At 38.3% G+C, this 22,963-nt stretch overlaps 4 protein-coding genes across 5 annotated transcripts; 2 read left to right on the forward strand and 2 right to left on the reverse strand.

Annotated features, from left to right (window-relative positions):
- The first annotated feature begins 1,099 nt into the window (after positions 1-1,099).
- LOC111792661 (two-component response regulator ARR12-like) lies at positions 1,100-5,293 on the forward strand. Of its 2 annotated transcripts, none has more exons than XM_023674212.1 (6): positions 1,100-1,652; positions 1,937-2,089; positions 2,350-2,751; positions 2,825-2,901; positions 3,016-4,257; positions 4,840-4,932. In XM_023674212.1, exons 1-6 carry the CDS (start codon positions 1,505-1,507, stop codon positions 4,852-4,854), a joined length of 2,037 nt encoding a protein of 678 aa, XP_023529980.1. In that variant the 5' UTR covers positions 1,100-1,504; the 3' UTR covers positions 4,855-4,932. The 2 variants fall into 2 exon arrangements, with proteins under 2 accessions (XP_023529980.1, XP_023529979.1); XM_023674211.1 differs by having other exon boundaries at positions 1,103-1,652; positions 4,860-5,293.
- A 630-nt stretch (positions 5,294-5,923) lies between these two features.
- On the forward strand, positions 5,924-7,087 carry LOC111792663 (temperature-induced lipocalin-1-like). The gene is made up of 2 exons (XM_023674214.1): positions 5,924-6,360; positions 6,729-7,087. The coding sequence occupies exons 1-2, from the start codon at positions 5,989-5,991 to the stop codon at positions 6,909-6,911; spliced, it is 555 nt and encodes a 184-aa protein (XP_023529982.1). The 5' UTR covers positions 5,924-5,988; the 3' UTR covers positions 6,912-7,087.
- Positions 7,088-7,233: 146 nt separating this feature from the next.
- On the reverse strand, positions 7,234-10,558 carry LOC111792662 (VAMP-like protein YKT61). The gene is made up of 6 exons (XM_023674213.1): positions 10,280-10,558; positions 8,730-8,827; positions 8,227-8,331; positions 8,036-8,101; positions 7,643-7,729; positions 7,234-7,474 (listed from the first exon to the last, which is right to left on the reverse strand). Exons 1-6 carry the CDS (start codon positions 10,470-10,472, stop codon positions 7,424-7,426), a joined length of 600 nt encoding a protein of 199 aa, XP_023529981.1. The 5' UTR covers positions 10,473-10,558; the 3' UTR covers positions 7,234-7,423.
- Positions 10,559-11,153: 595 nt separating this feature from the next.
- On the reverse strand, positions 11,154-22,512 carry LOC111794109 (FIP1[V]-like protein). The gene is made up of 9 exons (XM_023676250.1): positions 21,400-22,512; positions 18,987-19,240; positions 18,316-18,442; positions 17,996-18,064; positions 17,758-17,895; positions 15,003-15,104; positions 14,555-14,901; positions 12,388-14,047; positions 11,154-12,101 (listed from the first exon to the last, which is right to left on the reverse strand). The coding sequence occupies exons 1-9, from the start codon at positions 22,333-22,335 to the stop codon at positions 11,544-11,546; spliced, it is 4,191 nt and encodes a 1,396-aa protein (XP_023532018.1). The 5' UTR covers positions 22,336-22,512; the 3' UTR covers positions 11,154-11,543.
- Between the last annotated feature and the right edge of the window lie 451 nt (positions 22,513-22,963).

Raw genomic sequence — 22,963 nt, forward strand, 5'->3', positions numbered from 1 at the left:
TTCATCTCTATTATGTTTTTATTTTATTTTATTTTTAATGTAGGAGAGAAGTACACTACATATAGTAACATTTTATTCAATAACTTCTTTCACTCTATATTTTCAAACATTTATTTTTTTTAAAAATTAATAAAACGTATTTCTAAATTTTTAAAGGTAAATCCATTTTTTACAACAAAAAAAAAAAAATAATAATAATAATAATAAAAATAGGTGCATATGTGTTTGGGGTAACATATAATTGGGTGGGACCCACAAGGAATTATTAAAACCAATAGGGTGTTGAAACGTGGCAGAGGATTGACGTGTATTATTTGTGGACCTCGTGGTTTCTGTCCCATTTTATACGTTTGTTACTTTTAGTTATGAATAAATTATTGGACTTTTTTCAGCGATTGAACAACACGCGCCACTATTTTTCCAATTACCATAACCTAAAATAAATTAATGCAACTTGTAATTGAAAAAACGGTTAAAATTTTGTAAGGAAATAATATACTTACTATATAACATTACTTGGAGAAACGAATTATTTCGTCCCACTTGTAAATTTTAATAATTAAAAGAAAATTGGAAGAGAAAAATTTAATAATTTATAAAGAACTCAAATTCATCAATTTGATTATTAAATCTTGGGTGTTCGTCTTTTTCACATCATGAGAGACATTGGATAAATCCAAAATTTTGATAAAGTTTTCAACTTTTTTTAATTTTTTAATTAGGGTTCATCAGAAGTGGATTCAAATGGACGAAGTCATTTAACTCATTTTCGGTTTATGGCGAATCAATCAAAGGAATTAGCTTCGTTTAAGGAATATAATCATGATTTACCAAAACAAGAAAAATGAAAAGGAATTAACATTCCCTTTTTAAAGCATTAATAATTACTGGATTCTAAACAGGATTTGAAAACGAGGAAGAAGGTATGTTTTGAATTTGGACTAAATTGCTCTTAAATATTCTGGAAAAGATTATAAAAAAAAATATATTGAATTAATGAGATTTTTGATGGGTTAGTAAGTAACAGCAGAATTTGATTAAACCCTTTGTGGGCGAGGAAAGATGGAAGGATTAAGTTTGACTCTACCCCCCAATGGCCCCTTCACCTCCATTCTTCATACTCATCTGTTTATGGACATTAGACTTCCACTTTCTGTACATACGGATTGATGGGAGAGAGAAAGTGGAACAGAGTTTACCTTAAAGCATTTATAATAAGACAATGAGGGAGGAAACAGCCATGGGTTTCGATTAAAAACATTTCTGTTTTATTGGATTCAATTGAATTTGTTCTTCCTTCCCTGTGTTTTGGGCCATTCTATAGCTATTCTTCTGCTGCTCATCTCCTTTTCGCCCAATCAATTTCTTCTTCTAACCTCTTTTCCCATCTGGGTCTTTGGAAAATCGATAAGGGGGCTCGGAAAACATTGTACCCACATCGAGATTTTCGACTTCTCTCTTTTTCTGTCAAATTTTAACCAACCCCTTTTTCTCTCCTTTCGCCATGACTGTGGAGACTCATTCCGTTACTTCTGTCGGTGATGATGGTGCCACTGATCGTTTTCCTGTTGGGATGCGGGTTCTTGCTGTTGACGACGACCCTATTTGTCTCAAAGTGCTTGAAACTCTCCTCCGTAGATGCCAATACCATGGTTTGTTCTCCCTCTAATCTTTCTTACCTATTTCACTTTTCGTTTAATCTGCTTTCATCAGTCAAATCCATTTCCTCCTCCGCTATTGGTGAAATCTCAGGAGCAATTTGGGGGGTTTTGGTTTTGTTGACTAATTTTGCTTGGTGGGATTCTTTTAGAATATGAGAATCGTAGCTTCTTGAACTGTGTTTTTGGGATTTTGGGTGTTGAAATCTTCCAAATGCTTCGTTGTTGGTGATTTAGATGTGGGGTTTTTTTGCGTTGCTTTTCTTTTCTTCCTGCAGTTACCACGACGAAGCAGTCCATTGAGGCTTTGAAAATGTTGAGAGAAAATAGAAACAATTTTGACTTGGTTATCAGTGATGTGAACATGCCTGATATGGATGGTTTCAAGCTTCTTGAGTTGGTGGGGCTTGAGATGGACCTACCTGTGATCAGTAAGTTTCTTTCTCATGATTCACGACATCCTATGCCTTTATTTCATCTTGTCTTGTTTTAGATACCAACGTCATTTTTTAGGATCAGTTTGTTTCTGTTTCTTGTTTTTTTATGGTTGTGTTGCTGAATAGCTGAAATTAATGTGGTCTCTTTATTGCCAGGATTATTTGAACTGCACTAATTGTCTTGTTCTTCAGAGTAGTTCGTTTGGTTATTGACTTTTCATTTGTATGATGATGGTGTCTTTCTTCTTCCCTAGTGTTATCAGCACATAGTGATACTGAGCTTGTTATGAAGGGGATTTCGCATGGGGCATGTGATTATCTGTTGAAACCGGTTCGAATCGAGGAGTTGAAGAACATTTGGCAGCATGTGATTCGGAGGAAGAAGCTCGAACCGAAGGCAAAGAACAAGTTCCCTAGTGAAGATAAGGCTCTTAATGGAGGCAGTGAAGGTGAACAAGGTTTCTCATCAACCAGTAATGCAGACAATGCGAAATTCAATAGGAAACGGAAGGACCAAGACGACGATGACGATGAAGATGGAAAGGATAACGGGCTTGATAATGACGACCCCTCGAACCAGAAGAAGCCTAGAGTAGTGTGGTCGGTTGAGTTGCACAAGAAATTCGTTTCAGCGGTTAATCAGTTGGGTCTCGAAAGTAAGTTGGTGCTCAAAACTAAGTTAGTTCATCTGTGTCTCCAAATCTAACAATTTTCTTCACTCTTTATCAGAGGCTGTGCCTAAGAAAATCCTGGATCTGATGAATGTTGAAGGACTTACCAGAGAAAACGTAGCAAGTCATTTGCAGGCATGAATCCTCCCTTTCCTACACTTAGTATTACTTTACTTGACTGATTTAAGACTTTGCAAAGATTCAACCAGAAAACAAGATGGAGCTAAGAGCGTCTATGTTGTATTGCAGAAATATAGGCTTTACCTGAAAAGAATCAGCAATGTGGCATCCCAGCAAGTTAGCATGGTTGCTACGTTTGGGAGTAAAGACGGCGCGTTCATGGGGATGGGTTCGCTCGATGGATATGGAGATTTACATGGCTTTGCAGGAATGGGACGGCTTCAAAACTCTTCGTTATCATCTTATTCACCTGTTGGAATGCTTGGAAGATTGAACTCCCCGGCTGGAATGAGTCTGCGTGGAATCACTTCTTCTGGACTGATACAGCAAAACTCCAAAAATTTGAACTCCGCCATTAGTAACCTTGGGAAGCTCCAGCCAACTACTATGCTGCCTCCTAACCAACCTACTAATCTGTTGCAAGGAATTCCGACGTCGCTCGAGCTCAGCCAGCTGCAACACAGCAAGTCCACCATTCCTATTGGAGACTTCAATATAATAAATGAGACGTCTGGGTTTGGAGTTCCCAACAGTTTCCCTGATAGTAGAGTGAATATTGGAAACTCAACCAATTTGGTTTCCACTGCCCCGTTGATGTTACAAGGAACCATGCCAACATATGGAAACCAGACTTCCCTTAGAGTGGATCCGCTGAATGGAGAAACTTTTGACGTAGACATTGGTGGTTCAAATTTTTTGGATCCTGATCCTTCTAATGGAACCTGGCAGGGAGCAGCACAATTGTCTAGATTCTCAGCCAATTCTTTGAATCAAAATCAAGCCTATCCTAATGATCAATTCAATGCAATAAACTCAAGCATTTCTTTGACCCCCTCAACGTTTGGGAATGTCTCGGTTGATTTTTCCTCGAGAAGTGCAGTTGCAGCTCCCTTGCAGGATTCAAGAGATATGCAGTGTCAGGCAGGGGTAGTTGGCAGTGTTATTCCAACTATAAATACCATGCCGAAGCAGAGTTGGGAAGAGCTTAAACACGATTACAGTCGAAACGTGCAGCATAATCTTGGTGCAATCAATTCTCTAATTTCTGGGAATGAGACTCTAAACCCCTTAAGCCAGAGTTTCAATCAGAATAATCTAGTATATGATAGAAAGGTGAGTTCATCTTTGATGGTCCCATCAAATGCTGCTCCACTGTCCTTCGCTCAACATAACATGGTCGAAAAATTGGGTCCTAACACGAAGACGAATGTGGATGGCAACTATCTGTTGAATCAAACAAAGTCACACGATGGGTCGACTCAGGGCAGTTCCGAGTCCTTGGATTATATAATGAATGCGATGATCAAACGGGTATAGTCACCTTTCTTGCTAAATTTTTAGATACTGCATTCAACTTTTCCATTTTTTTCAAGTTAACTTTATATGAAAATTCTCATCCTTGTCGAAATTGGTACATCTGACATAATTATATAGACATTCTTTTGAATGGCGATGCTGTTTCCCCGAACTCCTCTGTTATGGACGATCAACTTGTTACTTGCTGTTATAGTTAATACAAATACAGATCATCTTACTGCAATCAAGTTTTCCAAACAAGGAAAACGGCACCCCATGTGATTCTTCTATGTAATGATATAACGAACCGCTATAGTTATACCGAAAGATTCCATTAGTTAAGATCAGAAAACATCGTACAAACATTTAAACCTCATTTGATCAAGCAAGCTTCTTGCATGCATCATAAACAGGTAGATTCATGGGCCATTTGTTCATCGAATGCAGTAGTTGTTGATTTTAGATCATGTTATATATTCATTCTGATCACTTCAATGAAAAATTTGTGTTGATAGATTTGCTATTACCATTGTTGTTAAGGTCTTAGACCGTTCTATCTATCTGTGTTGTGCATTTTTCCTGATCATACAGTGACAGGATTCTGCAAAATGATTCAGGAACAAAATGAAATACCAGAAGTGAATGGAGAATTTGGATTTGATAATTTCTCTCTAGGATCGTGTATTTGAGACCTGTATCTGCTGTCTGCTGGATGGAACGCAGCATCACGGTGATCTGAAAGCAGTTTCGTGTACCATTATGTAGTTTTTCGTCCGTTCGGTTTCTGGCTACGAGGTTGTTCCATCTCTGTCTGTTCATCCATTTACTGATGCAAAACATCTCGTTTCAAGGTTGTTATTACAAAGCAGCAGACATTGTCCTTATCCTTGTTCATAGAATAATGACAGGACAACTTTGCAGCTTTCTCTTAGCTTTTTCTGTTTCATATGCCTTGTTGTCCTTGAGAGAGAAAGTTGCTTGAAACGTAACATGGGGAAGCCTATTATTGTGTGATTAATTAAAGTAATGCAGATTTACAATGCTTCTTTCATTTGGGGAAAGCTTGGAGCGCCAACAATGGCGCCACACGACAGTTGTAAGTTAAGCTAAGCATTGTCGTAACCTTAATACTTTTTCTTAAGCAATAAATTCTGAAATAATCACAAACCCAACAGCCATGTTTCAATTCATCACACTATAAATTTTGAAATAGTCTACAGAAGAGTTCTTATTCTTCCTGTCATAGTCAAAGCTCCTGAAAAAGGAGGAGCAGTGTTCTTATAGCAGCAGAAAGGTTACCTTTTTCTTTTCATTGTTTATCCTTCTGAGCGGATTAACACTCCCATCCATTTATCATGAACGATTTCTTGCATAAGGGTCTAGATATGGTTGTGAATTCATCAAAATCCTTGTGGGTTAAGCATAAAAATGAAGAACATCAGAGAAAACGACATTTTCACATTACAGAACAGAGCATGTTCCATCAAGAAGCCGTGGGGAAAAAGCCAACCAAAAGAGTGTGGCCTAAGAAAATCTGAATAGCCCTACCACAGCCACAATAATCTTAGATTCTAGAAACCACCAATCCAAATCTAGAAGTTTTTACTTTTTATCTCAACCAATCAGCCACATGGCCCAGCTGAATAGACCTTATAGATAAGCATCCACACAACACTTCACAAGCAATCCTCCGTCTACAAATATCTTCAGCAGAAACCCAAATCTGTGTCTCTCAGTTTTGAAACAATGGCAAAGAAAGAGATGGAAGTGGTGAAAGGATTAGATCTTGAGAAGTACATGGGAAGATGGTATGAGATAGCTTCAATTCCATCGAGAAATCAGCCAAAGAATGGTGTGAACACGAGGGCTAATTATGCACTCAAGGAAGATGGAACTGTGAATGTGGTGAATGAAACTTGGAGTGATGGAAAGAGAAGTTCTATAGAAGGTGTGGCTTATAAGGCTGACCCTTCCAGCGAGGAGGCCAAGTTCAAGGTCAAATTCTATTTGCCTCCTTTTCTTCCAATCATTCCAGTTGTTGGGAATTACTGGGTTTTGTATATTGATGGTGATTATCAGTATGTACTGGTCGGAGAGCCTTCGAGGAAGAATCTTTGGGTATGTTTTCAGAATTATTCTTCTATTCATATTACCTCTTTTTTTTAAATGAGGTTGAGAGATTGAATGGTCGACTTTTAAATTACAAACAAATGCTTAATTTGAGCAAATGGACTCAAAAGGATTAGATGAGAGTCCTTTTAGCACGAGCAGACATTTTTATTCAAAAAAGAGAGGCTAAGTTTGACTTCTTTTTAATCTATCAATTAGTTCTTCTTTTTAATCTATCAATTAGTTTTCTAATTTGACGTAAAGAGAAAGAAAAGTTAATCTTAGCACTTAAGTTTGACTTCAAATTAAAAAAAGGGGTCAACAAGATTAAAACAAATTCCCCCTAAATTGTACTCAGAATCTTGGTGTATTGTCAGATATTGTGCAGAAACACTCATCTTAACGAGGAGATATATAATCAGCTGCTTGATAAAGCCAAGGAAGAGGGTTATGATGTAAGCAAACTGCACAAGACATCACAGAGCGATCCTCCACCAGAAGATGAAGGCCCCAAAGATACCAAAGGCATATGGTGGATCAAATCCCTTCTCGGAAAATAAAGTATTCACGGAAGCTTCTGTTTATATCATAAAAATCCTACCAGTTGTGTTCAAATGTTGGTTTGCAAGTATACTTGATATGTATCGCTGAGTAAACAATGCTTTAAATTAGACCCTTGGTTTCCTTTATTGATCATAGGCCGGGGTTGTTAGTAAGATTTAGTACTGGATCAAAATGTGATTGCACGTGGCAACTCGCTCGACGTTAATCAGCAGCAGCATATGTAGAAGGATCCAACAGCAAAACTAAAGCAGCATAAGATGGGAAATAATAAACTTTGCATTGACGATGGAAACAAGCACGTGTAAACTAACACCAATGTAGAAGATGAAAAACGTCAATATATATATATACGAGTAGGATGTACGCCCAACATTCTGTTCCCCCATCTTTTAAACAACAAACGAGGATAAAATTCACAAGATTCAGCGGAGCAAACAAATTGAAAGGATATAATCATATTACAATCATCAATTTTCTGGTTCATCTTCTATGTGATGCCATCAAAAGCTTACAATATGGTACAACACTGGTTGGTCTTTTTAGCTTGTTTGTAGAACATCTGTTTATTCACAGGCGAGCAAGAGTTTAGATAGGTTCTTCAGATAATGGAAATAAATCAGATGCTAAATCATAACATTAGTTGAGAAAATTGCAAGAAAGTACACCATTCATAGACCAGGAGAAAAACATATGTACTACGTTCAACTAGTAATGTATCATCGCATACCTGTGATGCTGCACTGAGATCCGAGCTCTTCTCAACCAAACTGTCCAACTTTTCGCCACGTGCGAGCACACTGTCAATGGTCTTATGCTGTATTTGGGAGGGAGAAGGTATTTGGGAGGGAGAAAGATATCGTATGAAATTAATCAACTAGAAAAAATAAAAAGTGGTTTACAATTCAGGAAAATGAAAGCTGGCATTGAAATGCGTACAGAAAGTTTGCATCATACCCCGCAAAACAACTTAATCTTATCCAGGCAAGAAAAATATGTTAGTGTAACAAAGGACTAAAGGTTACATGTATTCACAGGGCAGAGACTGACAATGAAGTTATGCAATAATGAGATGCGAACAGGCACAAATTCACAAGACCACTGCATCTGTAATAAGACTTACGAGAATAATTTTGGTTTCGTCCAACTCCCTCTGTATTCTCAACAATTTATCTGCCTCCGCAGGGTCCTGGACAATAATTAAATGAAAGGTTATAATTACATATTTGTGGTTGAGGTGGGGGAATGAGGCCAAAAGATATAGTATGCAATAATGTCCATAATTAAATAAATGCTGAAAGTGGATCTATAAACCTGGAATTTGGTTAAAGCTTCAGTCAGATATGGCCATGGTTGAGTGTTATCCGCTTGTGCAGTTCTCCATGTTTCACCGAAGTTTTTTTGGTACTCATCAACAACCTGTGAGAAATCAATGTATATAAACAATAGTTACAATCATGCATAAACAAATACACAAGCCACTTATATTATACTCGGAAGGACTAAGAATTACTAAGATCAATATCCTTCCATTCATCCATACATCATAATAGTTCACTACTTTAATCATGGAATACGTAATAAGAAAATAAAACTAATCTTCATACTGAAATGTGCTCCATTACACATTACATGAGCCTGATACAGCGTAAATCCATACAAGTTATTAAATGAGACGTCGATAATTAGCCTATTAGTTTGCTCTCTCTTAAAGAGCAACTCATCAATGCCAAAATCGCAGAAAATATTTAATTACATAGGAAAAGAAAGAGTACTCTACAGCAATATTGTTAAATGAGAATAAGAACGACTCTCACCTGATTAAGCAAAGAAAATGCGCTTCGAACTGGGTAGTGTTCATCCATAAGCCCCAAAGCACAAAGACCATTTCTATTGTAACAATGCACATTGTACTCTACAAAATTTCAACCGATCCGTAGAAGATTTTATAAAATATAACATATTAATAACTGAAGCAGGGCAGACGTTATGTGGTGAACCAACATTGCAAAACATCTTTAACAGTGACTTGAAGGTAGAAAAGAACATGAAAGAAAGACAAATAGTAAAATAGCCGACCTCGTACCAAAACAACTATAATTAGAAAATAAACACGAGGTGCTTGATTACAATTTCACCTATTGAAATAAAACAAGAAGAAAGCTAAAAGAACGGTAAGAAATTCAAAATCTTCTCGTAAACCTTACACTACAATTTCAAAATTCAACTTGTAACAAATTTCACTGCCTATAGACGACCGGCCCAAATAAACCCCCCTATACAAATTCAGATTGCATCGTCCAAATGCAATCTACTGCATAAAAACAACAAGGTAAGAAAGATTTCACAAAAACAATCCGGTAGATCAACTGAGGTACCTATAAGGCCACCGCTAGCAGATATTATCTGCTTTGGTCCGTATGCATCGTTGTCAACCTCACGGTTTTTAAAACACGTCTGCTGGGGAGAGGTTTTCACACCCTTATAAGGAATGCTTCGTTCCCCTCACCAACTGATGTGGGATCTCACAATCCACCCCGCTTGGGGGCCAGCGTCCTTGCTGGCATACTGCCCGATGTCTGGCTCTTATACCATTGGTAACAGCCCAAACTCATCGCTAGCATATATTGTCCTCTTTTGACTTTTCTTTTTGGGCTTCCCCTTAAGATTTTAAAACGCGTCCACTAAGGAGAGGTTTCCACACCCTTATAAGAAATGTTTCGTTTCCCTCTCCAACCGATGTGGGATCTCACAATTCACCCCCTTGGGGGCCAGCGTCCTCGCTAGCATACTGCCCGGTGTCTGGCTCTAATACCATTTGTAATGGCTCAAACCCATCGCTAGCATATATTGTCCTCTTTGGACTTTCCTTTTGGGCTTCCCTTAAGTTTTTAAAACGCATCCACTAGGAAGAGGTTTCCACACCCGTAAAAATGTTTCGTTTCCCTCTCCAACCGAGGTGGGATCTCATAGTACCCGCTTAAACCAAATGTGAAAAGGAGATCATCATGGGGCATTACTTGGTATATATGGTCTATTGGGGTTTTATTATATCTCTCGTCACACAAATTTCACTGCGTGGTATCACATCCTCTCCTATTATAATCTACAATCATATATTCCTCCTAACTAATATAGACTTTCTATCTGCCTATAATCCGATCGGCATACAGAATTAAAAAACCTTCGAATATGAAATTGATTTGAAAAAATAAAAAATGAAAAAAACCAAGGCAAAACCCAAATTCAAAAGCGAAACTCCAATTACAGCAACAAAGCATCAGGAAAGAACAACCCCAACATGACGATTCAAACAGAATGGAAGAAAATTAACCCTAATAAAGAATTAACAACAGAAAAGGCATACCTTCGTGTTGAACGGATTGACGCTGGTCAGGTGGGGTACGCTTAGCAACGGTTCGACCAACGAAACAGATGAACTCCCTAACGCTTGGTCTCTGAAAGTAACCGAAATGACTCACATCGGAGGCGTTGGCCAATATAACCGGATCGGATCCTTCCGGGTGGCATTTCAAGACCAGCAACGCTGTGATCTTCATCTTCTTCACAAAACTCAACGCCTCCTTTACCCCCTCTCTGTTCGGTCTCTCTCTAAAAGGGGTGAAGAAATGGCAAACGAAACGCAGGGTTTGTACATAAATTTGTAAAATGGGCATTGGGAGGAAAATCTGCTGCAGTGTGGTCTATTTTACGATCATGGAACTGCTTACGTGGCAGAACATGAATGCGCCGGCAAATCAAATCAAATCAATCATTAAATTAATTGAGAAACATATTCTTCATATGCTACCCCTAACCCACACCATACAAAAACGTTTTTCTTTTCCTTTTTCTTTTCACTTTTAAACATTATCCTTTTCTATTTATTCAAATCATCACTAAAAACTCTTTTTGAAATTATTTATAAGAAAATTAATCATAAATTAATACATCAAATATAATAATTTAAAATACCATTTTAGTCCATATAGTATATGAACGTCAATCTATTCCAATATCTTAATCACGAAAAAAACTACTCTATTAGTTTTTCTTAGGTAACTTTTTAAAATATGTTCACAATCGATCTTGATGTGGAGTAAGAATGAGATCACGTTCATTTATTTATGTCAAAGGGGTTAACTTTGAGAATGAGAATGAGCAAACTGTGAAAATGCATCTCATCTTCATTGTAATGTTAGTGGCAAACTGAGTATAAGCACATTTCTAAGACTAAGATGTCCTAAAATAAACATGTTGATGTTCCTCGGTCGAACGCTTTACGACGAATTAGAAGGCAATAATCATACAAGTGTGTCTAGAAACGCATTCTACGCCGCTTTCGGTAATCAATTCAATGTTACATCTCTTGCTGGTAGTATATACAAACACCGTAGAAAAGTTGCTCCTGGAGATGATAATATGGTTACAAAATAATATATTGACCAAGAGAGGGAGAGAGATGAGGCCTTCATTGCTTGGTATCACCCTCCTTTAGAAGCTACTCCAAGTTGAGGCATTGCATTCTCAATGGATCTGAGCACGGCTCGGAGGCCTCTTATCATATGGAGCTTCCCTTAAAAGAAAGAAACGCCACAAATTACGACCAAATAGTTTCGTTATTTTAACCATCAACTACCAATCCACCTTCGTTTTCGAGCAGGTCGTTCTGGTTTAATCTCTGAATCTGCAGGCGCGTCGCTTTTGGAAGAAGGCAGTGCTTCATTCTCCATCTTTTTTATCACCAAACCCTCTTTCTCACTTGGCATTGGAAGCTTGAAGCGCTCGCTTCTCTTCTTCAACTTTTCGACAGTGTCCATATGTTTATCTTCCAATACTTTTGTATCAGAAGCGCCACCTTTCGAGTCCAGATCGCCACTATCTTTCTTTTCAGCCAGATGGTAGTTGTCGCCAGCCTCAGCCCCCTTCAACGAGTCATCTGGATGTTTGCTGCCTTCTGAAGGTCCACCATTGTTGTTCTCAATTTCTTTAGACAGTAATGCGGATGATGACTTGCTGTTCATATTGAACTCCCTCTCTTTGTGACTTGTCCAACGTTCTAATTTAGAGCGCCCCCGCCTGGAATCTTGCTGCTCATCGCCTGAGGAAGCGTTATCAGTATGTTTTCTAGACCCATGATGGTGAACTGAATGCTCCAACTCTCCATGATCATCAGAACCTTTCAATGCCTAGAGTGAAGCAAAAAATTATAGGAAAAGGTCCATAATGAAAACAGACAATAGTTACAAGGAAATCTCTCCACTTAAACCACCAGTGAGTGCTTAGCTTATAAGGAATGCCAGGAACCAGTAAGGAAATTCAACCGCACAGCTAAATCAAATGGTGAGCAGTTCATCGAAAACAAGTAGAATAATCGATTTCAAATAAAGCTTATTAGAAAAAGAGAGAAAGAGAGCCAAAATTTTGCTTTTTTATTATTTTTTTAATTAAGAAATATTGAGATCATGAACATACCATCTGACTCCTATGGTTGTTTTGGTTCTCTTGGGTTTTCTTGGAAGGACCTAAAGCATTGTAGTCGCTGCCATCTACTTCTCTGTTCTTCATCTTGCTCTCTTTTTGCCTCTTATCATATGTTCTCTGGTTATCAAAAGCATTAACCGCATGTCTTTCACTAGTAGACTTTTCCAGCCTAGATCTTCTATCCTCGGTACTAGGTAGATTTCGCCTTGAATAGGCATCCTCACGTCCTCGGCGAGAACTTTCCTCCTCTATTCTATCCCTCCTCTTATTTTGTTCGCTGTGACGCACCACATCTTTTACTGGGTACTCTTTTTCAGAAACTTTATTGTCATCCTTCACCCTAACATGGCTCCCCCATGCTTTCTCTTCGGTTCCATGCCCACCCCTGACAGAGCTCCTTCCTTCATCTCGATCCCGCTTGGATAGATTTTCCTCACGAGGTTGTTTCAATCTATGCCAATCCTCCTTATCTCTCTGCCTATCACCTCTTTCTCTTTGCAACCACTCCTCTTTGTGCCCTACAGAATGGTGATCACCAACGTTATCCCTAACTCTCAGTAGATCATCTCTCTTTTGTGGTTCAAACACTTCATCTCTTTCCCGTTTCCGGTGGCTTTTACTCTCTCTCTTACCATGCAAGATATCGTCCTTGTCTATATGATCCCGCCTCAGATGTTCGTCATCTTTCCTTTTCTTGTTATAATAGCTATCCACACTTTCATATCTACTCTTCAAACTGTCATCTCTTTCCCTGTGTCTTGAGCTAACACTTTTATCATAATGAGCCCTATAGCTTCCATTATCTAACTTTTTGGTTAGATGGCGGTCATCTTTATCACTTCTCTCCATTTCACGAATTTTGCCCCTATGCCTAGATCCTGTTTCATCATCATGCTCCCTCTTTCTTGTTTCTTCAGTTCTTGCTTTTCTGTAATAAGGATCATCATCTCTTCTTTGCCAAGTAGCTTCAGCATTACTCCTCTCCTTTCGCCGATCAAAACCATCAGGTTTCAAATGATGCTGATGAGCAAAGCTGGGATCCCAGTCTCTGTAAGCATAAGCATCTTTCCTCCCCTTAACTTCCATTCGGTTCCTTTCGTCTTGTTTGTCTTCATTATCTCTTCTTCGAAAATTCTGTTCGTTTTCATCATGGTACTTCTTAACACTCCCCATGCTTGACGAGCGTCTATTTTGAAATACCTCCTCCTCAACCCCATCCTGCCATTTCTGATAATCCCTGCTACTCCCTGATCGTGTTTTTCTATTTTCACTACTTGCAGCCTTCGAGTCTTCATCGTCATCTTCTTTGTGCATAATTGGTTCAACTATAGGACCCAATTTCTCATTATTCTCCATTACTTCGTCATCTCTATCATTTTTACTAGTGGTACTGGTTGAAATGAAATTCACATTCTCCTGATCAATTCCAGTATTTCTGTCAGCCTCAATGAGCTCATCATCATGTTCAGCATCCTTGTCCTCAGCACTACACTCCTGGGCAGCCTCAACCATTACAGGAGATGATACTTGTGGACTACGTTTACCATTCAAACTTCCAACAGATCCCTCCCGACTGTCAGTAGATTTACTAACTCGCGAGTTCTGTCTTGGAGAATGAGGGGACTTATTACGTGTTCTACCTGGTGGCTGCCTGTACTCAATAAGGAGAGAAATAAGAAATTCCTTCAGATACGTCAATACCGAGCTAAGAAATGCCCAGACAGGGGAAGTAATAAAGATTTCCAATGACTTCGAGAAGAGAGAGAAGAAAAAAGTCTTCAACAAAAGCATGGAAATTTTGGATTAGTATGAAAATCTTGAATAGAACCTCGGACAATCATCTTGAATGGAACTATTTAACAATCTGTAATGCAAAATGGCGTACTGCTACCTGAAAGTACTCCAACAAGCTAGCAAATCATATAAAACAAGCTTGAATAAGATGAGACATGTAAGTGTGCCCAACTCAAAACTAGTATGTCATAAGCCTCCTAAAATGTCAAATACGATAAAAATAAAGACTTCGTTATATAGGGAGACATTTAACTATAAAATGGAAAAAAGGTTCAAACTGAATGCTGCTATTATAAACTATAAAATCAACTTACTGGCGGTAGCCATCATGGTGAATGATTGATGTTTACCATACGGTTCTTACCTTTCCTCAATAGTACCCAAGTTCTGAGCAGAGTAAGTAGGGGTATGGCCTCTAGACGCAGGATCGTGCATTGGTCCTTCTGAAGCGAAAGGCAAACTGACATCTTCGTGTATGTTGTTATCAGAAGCAGAATTCATTGATGTCTTCCTTCTTCCAGCCTTTTCCTGCAGTTCACTATTATAAGGTTCTGAAAAATTGTCAGGATATTCAGTATCACTATGAATTTGCGCATTGTCATCTTCAGCTTCATGGACTTCTTTGAAATCCTTTCCTGGCAAATCATTCTGTTGGTCTGGGGTGCAATTTCCTGTGGAGGAATTATCTTCCAAAGAGTCCTGCAAGACAATCTATAGAACCATATGGCTGAAGTTAATTTTTAGTAGAATTATAGGATTAATATTAGTGGAAGAAGATAAGTCATTTTGCTCAATCACAACTGATGAAATACCTCAATTATAGCATCAGAATCACGAATTCTGGGGGGTCTAGTATCAATGGAGGGAAGACGCTCACCATAACCACCTTCCACCTGTATTGCTCTACCCGTAGGCTGGGAAGGAAAATTTTCACCATTGAGCTTCAATGTTAGAATAATGTCGAGACTAAACTACCTACCCACAGCATAAAATTCCAAAAAAGCAGTAAACATTAATGCAAGAGAAATAAAATGCAGTTATTGCATGAACAAAAAATGGAAATCACAATCCAGCAAATAATAATATTGAAGAGGTCGTAGTGCCCTTATGAGTTCAAAATGAGCTTTTGAAGAGGTCCTCATAGTAAACTCTTATCCGATGGTACTCCAATTTCAAGTTCAATTTACATAAAGTAGCAATGATCATACAATTCATTTATGATAAGATTTGGAATGGTTTTCCAATGCTCAGTAGTCAACAAATCTCCAGCTACTGTTCTGTTTTTTTACCCTAAGGCCATTGAGCTTGAGAAAAGGCTTCTGCTTGATCAATAATTAAACAGCTAAATATCTCCCGCTGAACATTTTATTAAATCTTCTGGGCTTGAGGGTATACATATGGTGTAAACTAATTAGGAATGATGAGCTCTCACAGGTGAATGGAATAATCATACAGCCATGGAGAGAGAGGTCCAATTGGTATGGAGGCTGGAACCAAATATTAGTTCCAAAAGCCCTTTTTTATCTGAAACAGAATTTCTTGTTGAATTTATGAAGAATTACAAGTGAACCTCTTTTTAAATATGGAAGTATTCAATGGTGCCTAAAAGTACTGCAAAATGAAGGACTTCTTTGCAACAGAACACCCTGCCCCCACAAATCCTAAATTTCACTCACAATATCTTCCAATTGACCTGAATGCCACAGAAGGTGTAACCACAGCATGTCATATCATAACTACCCCAAGTCTAATATATATAAATTTGGATAGGAAATAATTTCATTGATGGGATGAAATTGACAAAAGAGAGAAATCGTAGCCAAATAAAGTTAACTATAACTGACGAAAGGAAAGACATGCTTACACCAATGTAGTCAGTTAAAGCTTCAAAAAGTTTTTTTTCTTTGTCATGAAAAATTCTGGCATTTCTTTCCCTCCAAATCCNTCCCCCCCACACACACACACAAAAAAAAAAACCCCGTTGATGTTGAGCCAAAGCACCGTTTCACCACTTCGCCCATATTCAAAAGCAATAACCCAACTCCTTGACAAATTCCCTCCTCTTAACGAACTCGTCTGAGCTTAGGAAGATAATCAGCTTACTGATATCCCACCTTCTACACTACCAAGCCTTAGTGAAGTTTGGTTTGTCGTACCTTTGATTATGTCTATAATGGCTACTCCTATAAAGTTTTTGCGACCTTCATTGTATTGAGGCAAGATCGACCTCATAACGAAGTTAAGTGAGGGCTCTACAACCTCTAGTGGTCCTTCAACCCCTTTACACACTTTTCTTCTCCCATTCACCTTCCTTCCTCATCCTCACATTCTTATTGAGGAATCTAATCCTACAGCTCTTTATTCTTGCATCTATGGTCAGCTGGGTGTGGTTCTCCTCACTAGAAGCATAGCCCTTTCTCCCTTTGATGTTGCAATTCAACATCGAACAAGTATTTGAATGAGGTACCCCTATTTGAAATTGTAATTAGCTCCAACCCAGTCTGATCACTTTTATCACTTTGCTAGTTGTTTTATTTGGCAAGCATATGCATTGGGTTTGTCGAGGTGAAGAACTAGGCCCGTTGGTATAGAGCTACTATTCTGATCCAAATTACTAAGTGTTGCATCTAACAAGTCTAGTAACCACTTGTCAACACTCTTGAAATGCTCCCTGAGGATGGACAGCCAAAGGCTTCTCATGCAAAGGGTCCTCTTGTGTTAACTTACAAAACCCCCTAGAAAGTGGTCTAAACCATCAATACCATGACAGCATTACACCCAACATACTCATCACTATTGACCCCATCTCTTGGGATTTTGATAAACAATTCATATCAAAATTGAGCTTCACTAAGAAAACTAGCCATGAAGATCGCATCCATTGAACACCAGAAAGTAAAATATCTTGGAACCATTTTAACACACTTCATCTCCTCCTTATGCATCCAACTGAATACCCCAATTCCTCAACTAGATTCGTGTGCACTAACTATTTCTCTTTCAAAGAATTTTTCCAAGGAAAAGGAATGATCAATCACTGTCCTCTTCAGTTTTAAGTTCCTCAGGAGTTGGTTCACGCCTTTGACTAACATTGCCAAACTCTTCTCTACTGATTGTATCTTCTGAACTTCCCCAGCCATTGTTCGCAAACATCGTTCAACAGACCTGATTTGGTCAATCATCTTCTTCTCCCCTCTTAGAATGCCCGAAAAGGTGTTCTGATGCCTTAGCCAAAGCATGGCAATTATATTAATATATGAAATGGTTTACAGGTCATAAACATTATAGAGGTATGAGTATCGCTGTCTCCCAACAAAACTAAGCTACTCATCACCCACCACCACAACAGTCATAAATATTAACAATATTACAGACGGCCCTACGTCACTCGCACACAAAATTGCGGTCACTCATCATATGCTCCTCCCCCACCTCTGACAACTAACAAACTCAAGCACTACATAGCTAACCTATAACTCAAGCACACGAGACTTCTACCTACTGTATGTAAAACAGATTGAGGGCTTCCCTCTACATATCACAAGGATGATAGATCATAGTAAATACCAGAGGTGGCCGCAGACGAGCTGCTCCTTTTCCTAGATCATTTTGCAAAGCCTCAGACTTCCCATGAGTATGTCCGTTGGAAATATCATGAAAGCCTGCAGCAGCTGCTAGCTCTGGAGGCAAATCAGGATCATAGCCCTGAGAAGGAAATAAAAAAAAAATAAAAAATAAAAAAGGTTAAGAGATCAAAATATGGCTTAAAGAACTCACTCCTTTCATGAACGAACCATCAATATACCTGTTCTGTCCGTCCACTCTCATATACACGAATTTTGCTTTGCATAGTAGCTTCCAGGCGTAGCTGTTCCTGTATATAAAATAAAATGGGCATTACGTTGTTTTTTTAATGGAAAGCAATTTTATTAAGAATGAGAGAATACAAAAAGGCCAAACCAAAACTGGGTAGTACAAAAAAAAATTAGCAAAATGCCCCAACTTTCAGTAGTCAAAAGTAAATAATGAACAACAGTCGAGCACCCCAGAAGAATTGAAACACTCGCGGGGAAGGGGAGCTATAAGCCCAGAAAATGCCAAATTAAAGCAATGGTAAGCATTTACCAGCTGTTTGCAGTATCCCTTCCAGCTATCCTCATTCAGGCCAAAGTTGAAAAAGTCAGATATGTCCACTCCGTTAGATTTCCATGGTTTCTCCTCAAAACCATCAATGTCAACTTCAAAAATTGTTCTGAATTCCAAAGTTAGGATAAAAAAGTACAGCAATTAGCACAGCAGGAAATTTTGAAAAGGCTATTGAAACAAAATAAAATAATTACGAAAATGAAGGTGTCCTCATACATAAAAATTTTACGGTCATTTAGGAATGACTTAGAAATTTGTTTAAATGTATAAACTCCATTCCAATGCAAGTAAACAAAAAAGAGAGCAAGATTATGAAGCATGTCCAATGTAACTGGGTTAAGGTCAAGCTCATGAGGCAGAAAAATATGTGGATGACCATTCTCCCAGAAGATAAATGTGATTTGTGTTTTATGAACTGAACGGAAAGCAGTCTAAATTATACTTTTCACTCCACATAACAAAAACATGCAAAGTTCAGTTTACTTGCACAGGCACAACACACCAAGGTCATGTAANAAAAAAAAAAAAAAAAAAAAAAAAAAAAAAAAAAAAAAAAAAGCCAGAAATTGAAACACGCAATTGATAACAAACTAAAGCTAGCACATCATGTTTCAACTCAGAACCCGTCAGTAGGCCAAGGAAAATATTACTTGTGTGAAGGCAGAGTGAACTCTAGGCCACCACCAAAACCACGCCCTCCCATATTATTGCCCCATCCAGGCATTCCGAAACCTGAATGAAAACCTTTCTGCATTGAGGCAGGATCTTTTGCTCCTGCTGGTCGCCAATCGCCTCTTCCACGACCACCAACAGGACCCATGACAGGTGGACGAGCTTGATTTGGCGTCACTCCAGGGCCAGAAGCAGGATTACCAGGAAAAGGTGCTGCACCAGGTCTCACATACTACATTTACCACCAAGAATATGGGCTTTATTATATATATATATAAATAAAAAAATACAAAAACAAGCAGCAGGCAGAAAAATGCAATAAAGATTAACCATCTGCAGTTGAAATCTAAAAACTACCCACAATACAAGTGAATCCAAGATTTTCCACAATAATCAATTATCACACACTATAAACTATACAATTTTATGCGTTCAATCTACTACAGCCAGTATTTTTGTTAGCTTTGACTGAGAAACATAATCTCCTAAAAGATTAACCAATATCCAAGTAAAATAAAAATTACATAGCAATAAACCAAGTGCTCAACGATGCAAATAGATTTTAAAAAAGCAACATTCTTCTAAGCTACAAAACTTGTAAAAGAAAACAAAAAATAATGTTCACTTCACACAAACATAAACAACCTATATAAGATATAAAGAAGCATATCATATGTGAATGACACAAAGGAAGTGCGCTTGAAGTTGAGTAGACAAGTAGGAAGCAATCAAAAAACATATAGACAGCTTCATTTTTATTGCCTAAAATCTGAACAAGAACAAAAGTGATGGGGAAAAAGAAGCAAACATAACAAAATACTGGCAAGCAGATATTAATATGTTATGTAAGCATCAGTTACAGGAAAACTAAAATAAAATAATATTCATCTAGCTTTGGGGAAAAGAAGACCTAACAGTTCTATAAGACTCAAACCAATTAACTATTTGATGACTGGAGAACGATTGCTACACAGTGGTAATCTAAGCAACTTACTAAAATAACAAAAATGGCCAGCAGGCTTTTGCGAATGGCCAATACAAAAATGACAGTGATTACAACAACAACAAAACAAACACACAAAAAGCAGAAATTTTGGTTGGCCACAGAAGCTTGTACTTGAAAACTAATAATAAAGACAACAATTCTTCCATTTCTCTTATTAACTTCAAGGATCGTGCTCGCTGTTCAGGACCATTTAACTTGCTCCAAATATCTAGAAAATTCAATTATGACATGAGTAGAGCCAGGCGTGAGATAAATGCTCTGGTGATTTTCAATAGGAATGGTTTCCGTTCATCACTTGTGGAGGAAATAAGAAAATTAGAACCAAGCACTATGATATCCTTCAATATTATTCATGTCATGACAAGTTTCCAACACTGCTGTATATAGAAAATTGTATGTGTGATGGCAGGCACGAGAGGAACTCAGTTTTACAAGAAAGGGGAAACCGATGAATAGACAAAGTATCATCAACTAGTTCTTTGATGGCTCATTGAGGGGCTAGAAGGATGTGTAGGAAGTGTCTCAGAGATTGTAATCCTGGAACTGAAAATGTCTCCCGCCCATTCGAGTTGTAGTCCATGTCAGAGTTGCTACAGATTACAATAAACAGGATGATGATTTCGACCAGCTACTTCCCAAGTAACTATATATAATTAATCAAAAATATACAAGGGAAGTGATAACAAATCTATCCCCAGCCTAAACAAACAAGAAATCGTAAAAAAAACCTTTTCCAATTGGTTTGAGTCAAGAATGAAATTACAAACACAGATAACAAACACTATCTAGAAGCTGTGAACAAAACCAAATCGTCCACATTAGATACATTCTTAGACTTCCCTTGAGAAAACCTGCAGTTTCACTTGAGATGGACCTGAAACTCCCAAAGAGTAGCCACTTACCACTGCCTTTAAAATTTTGCCAGACACTGGCTGAATAGAAGAACTTGTGCTCTATGGGGGGGATGAGCCATTTATGGTTGAAGGTTTTACAGAAAGAACCCCTTGTTCTCCCAGAGAACTCGCAGTTGATTACATGATCCTTATCTTTGTCACGATGGTTATTACACATCGAACCCCAGGTATCTCATTTGGATGAAATCAAAAGGAGAATCCATGATTATTTATTACTTTCGACTGATCATGAATATCATACGAATCCAATAACTTACACTGTCAATCCAAAATTTCTTATGTCAATAAGAGGGGCTAAAAGTACAATGGCTATCCAAATTAAAAATAATTCAATAGTAATAGCTACATGAGTATTATTCACGTCATATGATAACAAACAAAAAATTACATTTCGATTATCAATGACAAGCGGGAAATTACAAAACCCCATATACACTCATCACACTTTGGAAAAACAGACAATACACTGACCTTATATTGAGAATGAAAAGGACGATAACCAAAATTGCTATATCCGAGTTTTGGCGCCACAACCATCCCACCACTAGATTTTGCAGCCTCGCCCATCTCCTTTCTCTCGCCATCCGCTACCGGCACTGCGTCTTCACCCCACTCTTGCTCTTCCATACCCTGATTCTGATCATTGTCCCCCAAAATAACCAGCGGGCGATCGTCTTCATCGTCCTCATCATCACCACCCAATCCACCTCTCTCCATTGATATAGGCCCACGATCATTGTCATTCAACACAATTTGCAATTCGTCCTCACTGTCACTATCCCAGTCGTCACCGCCATCACCTCGGTCTCGGGCAGCATCACTCGTTCTAAAACCTTCCACGTTCTCAAAATTTCCACCTCTCTCATGGATCGATATTCCACCGCCAGGAGACAAGCCAGGAATAACCGGCTCCATACCCACGTCGTCCTCAACCCCAACATTCTCCTCTTCAACATCAAATTTGACATCCTTATCCATCAAATTAACATCTTTCTCCAGAGCACCAACAATTCCAGATTCAACACCGAAATTCCGATCCTCCAAAGCCCTATTCGGCAATTCAACATCGACGGAAGCAAAATCCTTAACTCCCTTCACCCGAGAACCCTCTCCGTCGTTTCTGGCGGCCAAATTGAGAACGAAGCCAGAAGAACCAGCGGGTACAGACTCCCGAGGCGGCTGGATAGGTGGGGTTTGATTGGCGAGCTGCACCGGAACAACCGACTTGGAGTAAGAAGGTCCAAAGGGGGGAGTCTGATGGTTCTCCTGACGATTGAGATCGATCGAACGTAGAAGGGGCGGAGGGGTGGGAGAAGATTTGTGAGTCTGCGGCGCGGATGAGGAAGAAGAAGCGAAGGGTCTGAGAACATCCGTGTAGAGATCCCCGAACTCATCATCGTCCTCCATCTTTGAGAAGGGATTTTTGGGGAATCAAAGACGGAAGAGAGGAGTTTGAAGGGGAAGGGGAAGGGGAAGGGAAAGGCGCTGGTTAGGGGAGCTGGAGGCGAGCGTTAAGGAGTGTGGCAATGTGGGCTTTTGCTTGTCATCTTAAGACTTCCCCTATACTGATTCCGCTCTCTTTCTCCCTTTGCATTAGGTTTTTTATTTTTCCCCAACAAACCTCAGGAAAGCCTTTTTTTTTTTTTTTCTTTTTTCTTTTTTCTTTTTTCTTTTTTTAATTTTGGGAAAGGGTTTTTTATTATATTTTTCGTTACATTACAAGCTTAATGACTTAATTTTCTTGAGTTTTATTCTACTGTGTACTATAAAAATTCAAGCTTAAAATTCATTTAAAATTATTTAATCCTTAATTTTAAATTTGCAACAATTTAATAAAGCATTAATAATCAAATTGCATAAAATATTTTTTTCATCAATATTCAAGAAACATACACAAATTACAAATTTCTTTCTCTTTTTAACGAGTTGAACGAGTTGAAGCTGAAACACTTCATTATTAAGGATCATCCAAAAATATCGAACTAATTCAATTTCAACCTAAATTACCTTAATAAATGAGAATCTCATCAAATAA

Source organism: Cucurbita pepo, chromosome LG04 (genome assembly GCF_002806865.2).
Source record: "Cucurbita pepo subsp. pepo cultivar mu-cu-16 chromosome LG04, ASM280686v2, whole genome shotgun sequence".
Taxonomy (NCBI): Eukaryota; Viridiplantae; Streptophyta; class Magnoliopsida; order Cucurbitales; family Cucurbitaceae; genus Cucurbita; species Cucurbita pepo.

Bases quoted from the DNA above. Each gene is read 5' to 3' on its own strand.
- LOC111792661 (XM_023674211.1), top strand. From the start codon at position 1,505: ATGACTGTGGAGACTCATTCCGTTACTTCTGTCGGTGATGATGGTGCC. The intron at 1,653-1,936 runs GTTTGTTCTCCC...TTCTTCCTGCAG, and splicing joins CCGTAGATGCCAATACCATG to TTACCACGACGAAGCAGTCC. The intron at 2,902-3,015 runs GCATGAATCCTC...GTTGTATTGCAG, and splicing joins ACGTAGCAAGTCATTTGCAG to AAATATAGGCTTTACCTGAA.
- LOC111794109 (XM_023676250.1), bottom strand. From the start codon at position 22,335: ATGGAGGACGATGATGAGTTCGGGGATCTCTACACGGATGTTCTCAGA. The intron at 18,065-18,315 runs GTAAATGCTTAC...TTTTATATACAG, and splicing joins AGGGATACTGCAAACAGCTG to GAACAGCTACGCCTGGAAGC. The intron at 17,896-17,995 runs GTATATTGATGG...TTTCCTTCTCAG, and splicing joins AGAGTGGACGGACAGAACAG to GGCTATGATCCTGATTTGCC.
- LOC111792663 (XM_023674214.1), top strand. From the start codon at position 5,989: ATGGCAAAGAAAGAGATGGAAGTGGTGAAAGGATTAGATCTTGAGAAG. The intron at 6,361-6,728 runs GTATGTTTTCAG...GTGTATTGTCAG, and splicing joins CTTCGAGGAAGAATCTTTGG to ATATTGTGCAGAAACACTCA.
- LOC111792662 (XM_023674213.1), bottom strand. From the start codon at position 10,472: ATGAAGATCACAGCGTTGCTGGTCTTGAAATGCCACCCGGAAGGATCC. The intron at 8,828-10,279 runs GTATGCCTTTTC...GAAATTTTGTAG, and splicing joins TCAATCCGTTCAACACGAAG to AGTACAATGTGCATTGTTAC. The intron at 8,102-8,226 runs GTTTATAGATCC...ATTATTGTCCAG, and splicing joins AAGCTTTAACCAAATTCCAG to GACCCTGCGGAGGCAGATAA.